We start from the raw sequence: 12,701 nt of genomic DNA, 5'->3' as shown, positions 1-12,701 counted from the left end.
TAACAGAAATCAAGAAAAATCATTTTTTATTTTTTCAATTTAAACTGAAAGTCATCTAATAAGAAAAACAGAAAAGTTCAAAGTGAATGGTTAAGTGAAAACTAGAATTAAATGGATAAAAAAACATTTCAGAAGCATCTTTTAAAAGGAACACTAAAGTCAATTACAAAAGGATCCTTAAATAAGTCAAAAGGAAGAAGTCGATTAGACTACTTAAGGCACAAAGGAAGCACTCAGAAATGAAAAGTTAAAAGCAGTACTCAGGTGAAACACAAAAGCACACAGACTGAAACTTTTATGGAGCCCTACTGGAAAGGTAATGAGGAAATGACATTGTCAAATCACCCTCTGAAGTAGACAGGTTAGGAGAACAAGACTAAATGGTGGTAAATACACTTAGGATGGCCTGGACTTAATGAATCCAAGCACACAGGAAGCAGGATTGTCCGGATGACATTCATTTTACAGATTGGAAGGCATTAACACTGGAACCATGGTTCTTATATTTGGCAGGAGACCTGAAGGGCTGCCAAGAAGACAACCTGCCATAAGGACTTTGACAAGCTCTTGAGGTACTCACCTTCACAGCAAGGAATCTGAGAAAGGTCAAATAAAGCTTTGCCCAGTCTTGGTGTGTTACAGATACTCAATAAATGCCACTTTTATTATATAGTCACTGGACATTTAATCTTCTAAAGGGTGGCATCTACTGAACAAGTCAGTATGTGCCAAGAACTCAGTGAGGTGATTTACATTATCAATTTTAAATATTATGAGTAGATATTATTTGTACTTTCAGATGAGGAAAGTCAGACTCAAAAGTTAAATGATTATTCCAAAGTCACTTAGCTAGTTAGTATCAAAGTTAATCTATTTGTGCTCTTGGTGGCAGTGGTATAGACAGCAGTAAATACAAATAAGCATATGGCTGGGCACAGTGGCTCATGTCTGTAATCCCAGGACTTTGACAGGCTGAGGTGGGCGGATCACCTAAGGTGATGAGTTTGAGACCAGTCTGAGCTAGAGCGAGACCCTATCTCTAAAAATAGCTGGGAATTATGGTGGGCACCCGCAGTCCTAGCTACTCGGGAGGCTGAAGCAAGAGGATCATTTGAGCTGTAAGAGTTTAAGGTTGCTGTGAGCTATGATGCCATGGCACTCTACCAAGAGTGACAAAGTGACACTGTCTCAAAAAAAAAAAAAAAAAAAAAAAGCATATGGATAAGGAAAAATCATTGCATTTGATTTGAACATGTTAAGTCTTGACAAGTAATTTAAAAACCAAATCAGGCCAGGTGCAGTGGCTCACACCTGTAACCTAGCACTTAGGAGGCTGAGGCAGGTGGACTGCCTGAGCTCATGGGTTCAAGACCAGCCTGAGTCAGAGAGAGACTTCATCTCTAAAAAATAGTCGGGCATTGTAGTAGGCATCTGTAGTCCCAGCTACTCGGGAGGCTGAGGCAAGAGAATCGCTTGAGCCCAAGAGTTTGAGGTTGCTGTGAGCTCTGATACAATGGCACTCTACCAAAGGCAACAAAGTGAGACTCTCTCTCAAAAATAAATAAATGATAATAATAAAATAAAAACCAAATCACTCTAAGATTAGGTAAAATTTTCTTTATCATGGACAAAAAGCTTTCTGATTTTATAATGGGGAAACCAAAGAGAATAGGTATCCTTTCCATAGACTCCTCTTCCCTCCCCCACAGGGATTATTTCCCAGACTCAGTGTTTATAAACAAATCATCTAGTGGAAGGAATAGAGTATCTTCAAGACTGTAAGTAACAGAAAGCTCTTCTAGAAAGTGTAATGCCGGGCAGCGCCTGTGGCTCAGTCGGTAAGGCGCCAGCCCCATATACCGAGGGTGACGGGTTCAAACCCGGCCCCAGCCAAACTGCAACAAAAAAATGGCCGGGCGTTGTGGCGGGCGCCTGTAGTCCCAGCTACTCGGGAGGCTGAGGCAAGAGAATCGCTTAAGCCCAGGAGTTGGAGGTTGCTGTGAGCTGTGTGAGGCCACGGCACTCTACCGAGGGCAGTAAAGTGAGACTCTGTCTCTACAAAAAAAAAAAAAAAAAAAGAAAGAAAGAAAGTGTAATGCCAAGTCAATAATCACCAAATAATCCAAATGGTAGTGGCAGGCTCCAATAAGGAAAAACACAATCTGTTTTGCTATAACAGCACAGGCAGTACGTAAGTTATAAACATTCAACTGGTGTACAACAGGCACTTACGAACAGAGGTTATTACAGGTAATAAGTAATAGGTAAATGTACCTGCTTCAATATACATACAAATTCAACTTAAGAACAAATCTTCAAGCCAGGTGTGGTGGTTCATGCCTGAAATCCTAGCATTCTGAGAGGCTAAGGAGGAAGGATCCTTTGAGCTCAGGAGTTTGAGATCAGTCTGAGCAAGAGCAAGACCCCATCTCTACTAAAAACAGAAAAATTAGCCAGGTGTTGTCATGGGCACCTATAGTCCCAGCTACTCAGGAGGCTGAGGCAGGAAGATCGCTTAACCCATGAGTTTTGAGGTTGCTAAGAACTAGGCTGACACCAAAGCACTATAGCCTGAGGCAACAGAGTGAAACTCTGTATTAAAAAAAAAAAATAGGGCAGCACCTGTGGCTCAAGGAGTAGGGCGCCAGTCCCATATGCCAGAGGTGGCGGGTTCAAACCCAGCCCCAGCCAAAAAACTACAAAAATAAATAAATAAATAAAAATCAATAAATTAAAAAATAAATAAATAACAAACCGGCTTGGCACCTGTGGCTCAAGCGGCTAAGGCACCAGCCACATATACCTGAGCTTGTGGGTTCCAATCCAGCCCTGCCTGCCAAACAACAATGACAGCTGCAACCAAAAAATAGCCAGGTGTTGGGGCAGGCGCCTGTAGTCCCAGCTACTTGGGAGGCGGAAGCAGGAGAATTGCTTGAGCCCAGGAGTTGGAGGTTGCTGTGAGCTGTGATGCCATGGCACTCTACCCAGGGTGACAGCTTGGGGCGCTGTCTCAAAACAGACAAACCTACAGAACACATTTCCTTCGTAACCCAGGGACTGCCTCTGCCTGTACTTGTTGGCTATTCCTGAGGATCTTTGCTGTATGTTATCAAAAAAGAAGTTAGAGGCTAGGTGTGGTGGCTCCCACCTGTAATCCTAGCGCTCTGGGAGGCCAAAGCAGGTGAATGGCTTTTGGGTAGGAGTTTGAGACGAGCCTGAACAAGAGCAAGACCCCATCTCTACTAAAAAGTAAAAAAAAAAAACAAAAAAAAAAACTAGGTGGGCATTGTAGCAGGAGCCTGTAGTCCCAGCTACTTGGAAGGCTAAGACAAATGGATCCTTGAGCCCAAGAGGCTAAGATTGCTGCAAGCTATGATGATGTATGGTACTCTACCCAGTGCTACAGAGTGTGACGCTACCTCATGAGGAAGGAGGACAGGAGAAATTAGAGACAATTGTTTCAATTGAAAAGGCAATGAAGGTTAAAAAGTTTCATCTTGTAATAGCAAGATTATTTTTCCTGGCGGGGTGTGGTGGCTCATGCCTGTAACCCTAACACTCTGGGAGGCCAAGGCAGGTGGATTGCCTGAGTTCAGAGATTTGAGACCATCCTGAGCCAGAATGAGCTAGAGTGAGACCCTGTCTCTACCAAAAAAAGCTGGGTATCGTGGCAGGCGCCTGTAATTCCAGCACTTGGGAGGCTAAGGGCAAGAGAATCACTAAAGGAAGAAAAGAAAAAAAAAAAGAAAATTTTAAAAAAAATTAAAAAACAAACAAACCTCAAACTAAGACGATTGAAAGCCAGTAGAAACCAAAATTAAAAAAAAAAAAAAAAAAAGATTATTTTTCCCTGCCAGAATAATTATATTTTGCTGTTCTGAAATAAAATGACAAAACAGCTGACAAACATAAATCTAAAAGCTCCCTTGCAACTTCTTTAATTCAACCACTCAAAGCCCTGGTCTCCTCCATCATCTTTGGCTTTAACCTTGCATTTCTGCTTCTCCCATAGTTCACAACTGCCAGCAGTAACAACACAATATGGTACTATATTACACAAGCAGCTGCATCTATCTCTAAACATGCAAACCTAATTCCCGATTATGACCAATAGTCAGTACAAAAAACAAATTAATTACATTCAATTTGTGATATGAAAACACATGGTATACGAGAAATGCCTATATAAATTACTGTATTAAAGTTACTCTATTAAAGGTACTATTAATTACCCACAAGGATAAGAAATTCAGAATATTTAGGATAAAATTTAGAAAAAGAAACTAAGGCTTATTGCAGAGAATTCAAAAGAATGTCAGCTCAATGAGGACAAGAGAGTGCAAGTCATCATCAAAATGGAAAAAGGCAGGGCCAGATTCAAGAAAGAAAAAATGATAAGTTTTCCCAAGATAAGAAAAGGAAATAAGAGAACAGGGGGGTTGGTCTCTCCAAGGCCCCCACCATCGACCCAATAGAAAAATTAGCTGGAAAAAAAAAATTACTTACAGGATCCAAACCTTCTTTCTCTAGTTTGGCTTTCTCCAAGTAGTAACTTCTCTCGGCCACGCTGAGAAGCCTCCAACTCTCACTAATCTTCTTATTGATTTCAGACTGAGGGAGGTGGGGGAGCTCCTGCTGCACTTTCAGGTAGATGTCGTAATAGTACAGAAGGTAAGCAGACCTGAGGAAGCAATGACTTCTTCAGGCTTTCTCTTATTCCACAAGTACTATAATGTTAGGATTTGTATAGTCAAAAGGTTGAGACAAAACCCACCTTATTGCAAAGCGTTTATCTAACTAGGAACTGAAATTCAAGCAAAGAAATTTTAAAAATATCCCCAGATGGTGTTTGGGAAAGCAAAATGAACGGTAAAGACAGCAAGTGGCTGTTTTCCCTTCAGGGACCTGGAAGCAAAGGCTCACCTGGTTTACTTTCCCACAGATCCCTTTTCTGGTGGAATGATTGGTTTTAAACTCAATATTAGCAAATAAAAATACAAGTGTCCTCAGTCTCTAGCGCTGGGCGCTGTGCTGGGAAAAAAAAAAAAGAAATACAAGTGTCCTCTCATTTCACTCTCGGGGAACACTTACTCAGGGGGGCTCATACCCAAATGGTTATTATTCACACTCTTTATTCACCTACCCAGCCTTTGATCATCTAACTGATCAACAGCAACTCCCCAAGGCTGAGAGGAGAGCAAACAGAAGTGACCAATGCTGGTAGTTTCAGCAAGAAGTTCAAAGTGATCACATTCAAGAGGGAGATTACAAGCTATAATTTAGATATTCCGTATAGATGTCATTGCTGCTATTTTCTGTAATAATTCTGTAATTTTTAATGGCTTGTTTTAAACACTTAAATAACAATAGGATAATAAAAATAATCCAGCTCTTTTGTACACAGCTTCTATCATCTATGTGTTGTGATTTCCTGTGACAACATGGAAACAAGCAAAGTCTGGACAGGATTGGCAAATACTGGCATAACTCTGGCCACTTCCCACTCCCCCCTTGCTCCTCCCCATCTCACTCTGAGACTTAAACAGTTACACTCTTTCCTCAAAATTCTTAAAGTCTTGTGTGAAGATCTCAACAGTTTTCCAAACAGCTCGGTTTGTAAGTGCCAGCAGCAACCGAAATGTGTTGGCGAACCTGGGTTTCTTGGCCTTTTCTCCATGTATTTTATACTTTTTCTTCTTTTTGGGTGGCCCAGGGGAGGTATAACAGTAGGCTTCCTCAATTTCCTCCATCACGACAGTTACCTCAGTACCATCAAATGATGCATCCATGGCTAGAGGAGAGAAAAATCAAAGTTTCAAGAATCTACCCTAAAAGGGGCAACAGCATCCTGATCCCTACCTCTGCCAGGGCCTTAACTTAGCCATTTACCAAATTCAACAGATACTAATAAGCACCTGGGTTACTAGTTAAACACACAGATTCCAGGGCTCCTCTTCAGCCTTTCTGAATCAGAATCTCCAGGGAGCATGGAAATGTATAAGCTTAACAAATGCCTCAGGTGATTCTCCTGACCAGGCAAATTTGGGGGCTCTGGGTTGGGCAGCCTTTTCACTTACATTCATTCATGGGATATGGTAATTCTTCAACTCAAAAGATTTATCAGTCCCATATTACAATTCCAAATAGAAACAGGTAAAAACACTTGGCTAGGAGAAAGAAGTTTTGTTCCCTCTTTCAAATAGTCATCACCTTAAGCAAACAGCTTCATCAAATCCTTCAAACATGTAGTAAGTGTCTAAACGTAAGAGATTACATTATGCTGGCTTGAGAAATTTGGGGAAGGTCTTTTACCTGCTTTAGGTTCAGTTTTCTCTCTCTTGTGTATTAAAAAAAAGACATCTCACACACTTTCCCCTAGATTTATAATGGTCCATACATGATTTATAACAGTAAGACTCAAAGAACATAATAGACACAGTTTTATTTGAGAGTAGTCAAGTGATATACAAATAAAAGGGTTCATTTTATACTAAAGGCGACTATCTGTGGCTGAGATGCTTAACAACCTGTCCAAGGCCACCAGGCCCAAAGGGAGACTTGAAAGATAGTTTTTAATTCAAAACTCCAATTCTGGGACAGGTTCGTGCCCTTTAATTCTAGCACTTTCAGAGTCCCAGACCAGATGATCGCTTGAGGTTCAGGAGACCAGCCTGACCAAGAGCAAGACCCTGTCTCTACAAAAAATTTAAAAATTAACCAAGCATGGTGGTGTACACCTGTAGTCCCAGTTACTCAGGAGGCTGAGGAAGGAGGATTGCTTGAGCCCAGGAGTTTGAGATTACAGGTGAGCTATGATCATAAAAAAGACCAACTCTGGGCCTTTTTTCATTATGCCACGCTGCTACCCATCACTATGTGCAACACACTAAACCAGAACTGTTCGGTAAACTCTGTGAACAAAAATGTTCTACATCTGTGCTGTCCAATACAGTAGCCACCAGCCACATACGGCTTGAAATATGGCTGGGGTGACTGAAGAATTGAATTAGCTTTGTTTTAATGTAATTGATTTAAATAGCTATATGTAGCTAATTGCATAGGTCTAAATAGTAATCTCACAGACTGATACTAACTCTCCAGTGCTGGTCTATAAAACAGAGAATCTACTAACAGTTTTTTGTTGTTGTTTAGCAGGCCATGGCGGGGTTCCAACTTACCACCCCTGGAGCACAGGGCCGGTGCTGTAACCACTGAGCTACAGGCGCCCAACTAACAGCTTTTATGTCTATGAAAAGGTAAGCATAAAAAAACTTAATGACTACTTCAAGAAGGGCTAGTTTATTTGTGGCCAAGTTCTGAGTTGGAATTTTACCAGAAGACTCAATCTTTGGTCAGGAGTGGTGGTTCATGCCTGAAATCCTAGCACTCTGGGAGGCCAAGGGAGGAGGGTCACTTGAGGTCAGGAGTTTGAGACCAGCCTGAGCAAGAGCATGACCCTGTCACTACTAAAAATAGAAAACTTAGCTGGCTGTTGTGGTATGTGTCTATAGTCCCAGCTACTCAGGAGGCTGAGGCAAAAGGACCCCTTGAACCCAGGTGTTTGAGCTATGATGACCCACTGCACTCTAGTAGCTGGAACAGAGCAAAACTATCTCAGAAAAGAAAAATGAATCTGTGGAGGGACAGTTTCTCAGAAACCACTTGAATTTTATGAAAAGGAAACAACACAGTTTATCCTGAAAATCTGTCAGAAGGGAATTTACAATACTGGGAAAGGGAGTTCTGATAGTAAATGCAGGAATGGTGGGCGTAGTACAAAGCCTACTCATGTCTTATTTAGAACATACTCCATAAGTGGTAAGACCCGGATCCACATCTAAACTCTAAACATGATCTCAGACGAGTTTATTCCACATAATAATTTCAGCTGCACATAGCTGGGCGTTGTGGCGGGCACCTGTAGTCCCAGCTACTCGGGAGGCTGAGGCAAGAGAATCGCTTAAGCCCAGGAGTTGGAGGTTGCTGTGAGCTGTGTGATGCCATAGCATTCTACCGAGGGCCATAAAGTGAGACTCTGTCTCTACAAAAAAATTTAAAAAACAAACAAACAAAAAAAAAAAACTCAGAAAATAATTTCAGCTGTTTCTACTATGAGATGAAGAGAATAAACCTAATGACTTCTGACCTTTTGAGAGTCATGAATTCTTTTGACCATGTTGTGAAAGGTAAGAACTTTCCCCTAAAAAATGTACACACACAGTATTTCATGTACAATTTTAATGATAAACCCCAGGAAAAGCATACATTATTCTTAATGTTCTTTCTCATTCTGTGTCATCTCTAAATGATTTCCTTCCGATTTAAAAAGAAAATGAAAAAACAAACACCTACATTCTATCTGTAATAGTGCAACACAGGAAGAGTCTGCAATTTGGCTGGGTGAGCAATAGGATAGTACAGGATAAGGGAAGCTGGAGCCCAAATTAAGGCTATATGGGGACTATGCTCATTTGCCCTTAATTGACTTCTTGGCCCTTGAGAGACTTGTGGAGAAAAACAATAACTGCAGGAGAGCATCTGTAAAGAATGGCACACAAGAGTTTTAGCACCCAGAGCAAAACAAGTTAGGAAACAAAGTCTACAGAACCACCTTGGGTGGGGCCAGGAAAAGGCTAACCTGGAGTTTGTTCAGTTTACTATCCTATTCTAAGCCTGGTCCAAATTTGTTTTCAGATCCTAGACCTCAGTACAGCAATACAAAGAAAAGAAAGACAATAGGTGCATAAGGTTAAAACTAAGGACTCAGGCTCGGCGCCTGTGGCTCAAGAGCTTCTTAGCTGAACACCTGAGCAGGCAGGTTCGAATTCAGCCCTGGCCGCCAAACAACAATGACGGCTGCAACCAAAAAAATAGCCAGGCGTTATGGCGGATGCCTGTAGTCCCAGCTACTTGGGAGGCGTAGGCAGGAAAATCGCTTGAGCCCAGGAGCTGGAGGTTGCTGTGAGCTGTGATGCTACGGCACTCTACCCAGGGCAACAGCTTGAGGCTCTGTCTCAAAAAAACACTAAGGGCTCTTTCAAGCCAACAATGGCGAGTGAGGGAGGGAGAGATGAAGGGAGGAAAGAAAACCAAGGGCTCTGAAGGACAGGGAGCCCTATGACCTTAAGCAATCTTCTTACCCTCTCTACATCTGTTTTCTTATCTTTAAAACAGAGGTAAAGGCAGTACTTGAAATAAGCGAGACACTTTGTACCCTCTATCAGGTCCTTCTCAGAACCTCGTGTGATGGCTTTTGAGGGCTCAGGCATGGGCTACGGTTTGCCTCTGGCTAGTTCTTCTCCCTATCGGGGTCTCGGATACCCTACACGGGCAGCGGAAGGGCACTAAAGCTCACTGGTCCTACTTTGTGGAAGAGGTAACAGAAACTTAGAGTGCCGCAGCACCCAACTTGAGGTCGCCCAGAGGGTCAGCGGCATGGCATGGCCCTCGAGGGCGGGACTTACCCAGAGGAGCGTGCCAGCCGCGCGGCTCACATTCCCGGAGGCGCCCGGTCCTGGGGCTCGACCAGAGGGCTGGCGGGTGCACCTGCGCTCCCCGCTGTCGGCGAGAAGCGGCTCCAGTCGTGACAGCGGCAACAAGGAAGTGGAGGCGAGGGCTCTCGCGCGCATCCCGGGGACTGGAGGAGCCCCGGCCCCGCGGCCCCGCCCGGCGACACACGGTGCGGAGTCGCGACAGCCCCTCTCGCTCCTCGTCCCCGGAGTCGCGATACGGGGTCGTGAAGAGCAAGTGTAAGAACGCAGGCTTGTTCCGCGGGCTCCTCCCAAATGCCTGCCGAGGGCCCCGGGGATCAAACCCCGGGGAGCTCGAGGAAGACAGGAGGAAGACTGGCGTCACCGCAGCACCAGCTCCGGAGCGGCGGCGGCAGCAGTAGCAGCAGCAGCAGCAGCAGCAGCACACCGCGGATCGCCAGGGAGACCCGTCCCAGCGGCCCTCGCGGCGCACCGGAAGCGCCCGGCGGCGCGTGACTGCGTGCGACCCCTCGCGCAAGCGCAACGGTCCAGCCTTAGTGGGCCCTAAACTGCTTATGTTGGAGTGGGGCTGCTAAAGCGAACGGACTGCTTCCGGCCAGGGGTCCGGGACGGAGAAGGAAGCCGTGGTTGCCTGCGGTGGGACGCTCTGGCCGCTCAGCTCCTGGGCACTGCTGTGGGCGTTCAGGTAACAGGAGCGGGGCTGTGCCGAGCGAGAGAGGTCAAGGCCCCGCCTCACCTCTCAGAGTCACGTCCGGCGCTGGGGAGCCTACGGCAACGCCGTTTCCTCGCCTCGGCGTTCGAGGCCCGACCTCAGCTGTCAGTTGGTACCCGCGTATTCATGATAGGGCTCAAACTTAGTGCTGCGTCTAGTCCCCCTCCTCATTCTAGTTCTACCCTCAATCCGTCTTTGTCACTAACCCACGGATAGTAATGGTAGTGAGTTCTTGAAGTGACTCGACCTGAGTGACTGTCACAGATTATCCACATTGGTACAAGTACCTATTCTACCCCCACTATGTTACAAATATACTTACAATCTGCCTACATCTCTCCATCTAGCTCCCACAACCTCCACCTAGCCACCATCATCTCCTGTCTGAATAAATGTAGTTCTGTCCACCTGCACGCTTGGCCTTCAAGAGGTTTATTGGTTTATTCTCCACAAAGCAGCCAGACTGATCTTTTTGCACGTTAAGTCTTATAGGTCACTTGCTGCTTAAAGCCCTTCAGTGTCTCATTCACTTCCAGTAAAATTAAAACTTACTAGCTTGAACTAAGACTTTGGTTTGGCTCTTTCTTCCTTTTTCCACATGTTCTCTCAATATGGGTTCTCAGAACAAGCTATATAGAACTTTGTTGTGAGCCTCCCTGGATTTGAATCGAAGCACTGCTGTATTAAGCATGTAAAGTGCTTAACAAACCATGCTTTCACAGTAGATCTTCCTATCTCAGTAAATGGCATAACCATCCACTGGATTGCTCCGGGCTTAAACTAGAATTCTAGAGGTTTTCCTTCTTCCTACACCTGGCATCCAATCCATCAGCAAGGCTTTCAAAAACATAGCTACAAACTAACTATTCTTACCATCTCCTCAAATCCAAGCCACCCTTATCTATTCTCTAGACTCCTTTTTATGTGATACCTTTCAGTTCTTTACACAGCATTCATCTCTTTCTCCTTCCTTAAATTCCTTCAGTAGCTTCCTGTTGCACTCAAATAACATACAAACTGTATATGGCTTCCTAGGCTAGCCTGATTTTATCTGCAAATACAGGGTTACCTCTTAGGAAGGTAGACATAATTTCCTATTAGTTTCTCCAGTCCCAGCTACTCGGGAGGCTGAGGCAAGAGAATCGCTTAAGCCCAGGAGTTGGAGGTTGCTGTGAGCTGTGTGATGCCACGGCACTCTACCGAGGGCCATGAAGTGAGACTCTGTCTCTACAAAAAAAAAAAAAAAAAACTGATTGCTGACTACAACCCCAATGATATCTTTAATGCTGATGAGACAGGAGTGTTTTTCCAATTGCTTCCCCAGCACACACTTGCTGCTAAAGGGGACCACTGTAGAGGGGGCAAAAAAGTAAAGCAGAGGTTGACAGCACTCTTTTGTTGCAATGCTTCAGGGACTGAAAAAATGAAAACGTTGATGGTTGGTAGGTCAGCCAGCCCACACTGCCTCAACAACATTTGTTCCCTCCCTTGTGATTACTTAGCCAATCAGTGGATGGGGATGACAAGGGATCTGTTTAATGAGTGGCTGATGCAAGTATATGCCAGCATGAAACGAGCAGAACGATGGATCCTCCTGCTCATTGGCAACTGCCCCTCTCATGATACACTTCCAAGCTTAGAAAGGATCCAGGTGGGGTATCTGCCCTCAAATTTTACCACTGTCATGCAGCCGCTGAATCTTGGCATAATTCACACCATAAAAGTGCTGTACAGGAGCCACCTTCTAAAACAGTTCCTCCTCAAGCTCAAAAGCAGTGAAGATCGAGAAAAGGTGGACATCAAGCAGGCCATTGACATGATTGCTACAGCATGGTGGTCAGTCAAAGAGTCGACAGTGGTGAAATGTTGGCAGAAGGCAGGCATCATCCCTATGGAATTTACAGATTCTAATGAAGCAGCAGGCAGTGAACCAGACATTGCCATCAAAAAGTTGTGGCACACGGTGGCCGTTGCTACCTGTGTCCCAAATGAAGTAAATTTCCAGGACTTTGTCACTGTAAATTATGAGCTCATTATCTCCCTGGAGCTCATGGACACAGAGGTCACCCAGGATATGGTGGCTGGTGAAAATGCTGGTGAATCTGGAAGTGAAGATGTAGGGGAAGTTTCTTTAACAGAACAGTCAAAAATCACCATCAAAGAAGCCATCTCAAGTGTGCAGAAACTTAGACAGTTTCTTTCCACTTGTATAGGTGTTCTTGATGCCATTTTTGGACAGCTAAATAGCATAGATGAATATTTAATGAAAAGAGTGACACAAACTCTTATTGATTCCAAAATTGCAGTTTTCCTCCAAACAAAATGATGCAGGAATTAACTTCCATTTTTACTTTAGGAAATGTAGTTTACAAGAATAAATATTACTTTAGATAGGACATTGAACTAATTTAAGTAAAGCAATATTATTATGACAACATTCCATAATAAGTAGGAAACTTGAAATAACTAGAAAACTTCTTGAGTGGAATTTGACTAAT

General features: G+C 43.9%; 2 protein-coding genes across 2 annotated transcripts in view; one reads left to right on the top strand and one right to left on the bottom strand.

Annotated features, from left to right (window-relative positions):
* HMGXB3 (HMG-box containing 3) overlaps positions 1-9,962 on the bottom strand; it is a 68,674-nt gene extending 58,712 nt beyond the window's left edge. Inside the window, exons 1-3 of the mRNA XM_053565971.1 lie at positions 9,465-9,962; positions 5,653-5,791; positions 4,507-4,681 (exon numbers count right to left, since the gene is read on the bottom strand). Of these exons, the coding sequence (XP_053421946.1) occupies positions 4,507-4,681; positions 5,653-5,789 (312 nt within the window). The 5' untranslated portion in view covers positions 5,790-5,791; positions 9,465-9,962. The remainder of the gene's footprint in view (positions 1-4,506; positions 4,682-5,652; positions 5,792-9,464) is intronic.
* A 1,298-nt stretch (positions 9,963-11,260) lies between these two features.
* Positions 11,261-12,701, top strand: TIGD6 (tigger transposable element derived 6). Its single transcript, XM_053565977.1, has one exon. It carries the CDS (start codon positions 11,387-11,389, stop codon positions 12,527-12,529), a length of 1,143 nt encoding a protein of 380 aa, XP_053421952.1. The 5' UTR covers positions 11,261-11,386; the 3' UTR covers positions 12,530-12,701.

The sequence above is a fragment of the Nycticebus coucang genome, chromosome 17, assembly GCF_027406575.1.
Source record: "Nycticebus coucang isolate mNycCou1 chromosome 17, mNycCou1.pri, whole genome shotgun sequence".
In the NCBI taxonomy this organism is placed as follows: Eukaryota; Metazoa; Chordata; class Mammalia; order Primates; family Lorisidae; genus Nycticebus; species Nycticebus coucang.
Note: the sequence above shows the minus strand (reverse complement) of the source record. Positions and strands in the feature narration are given on the sequence as shown.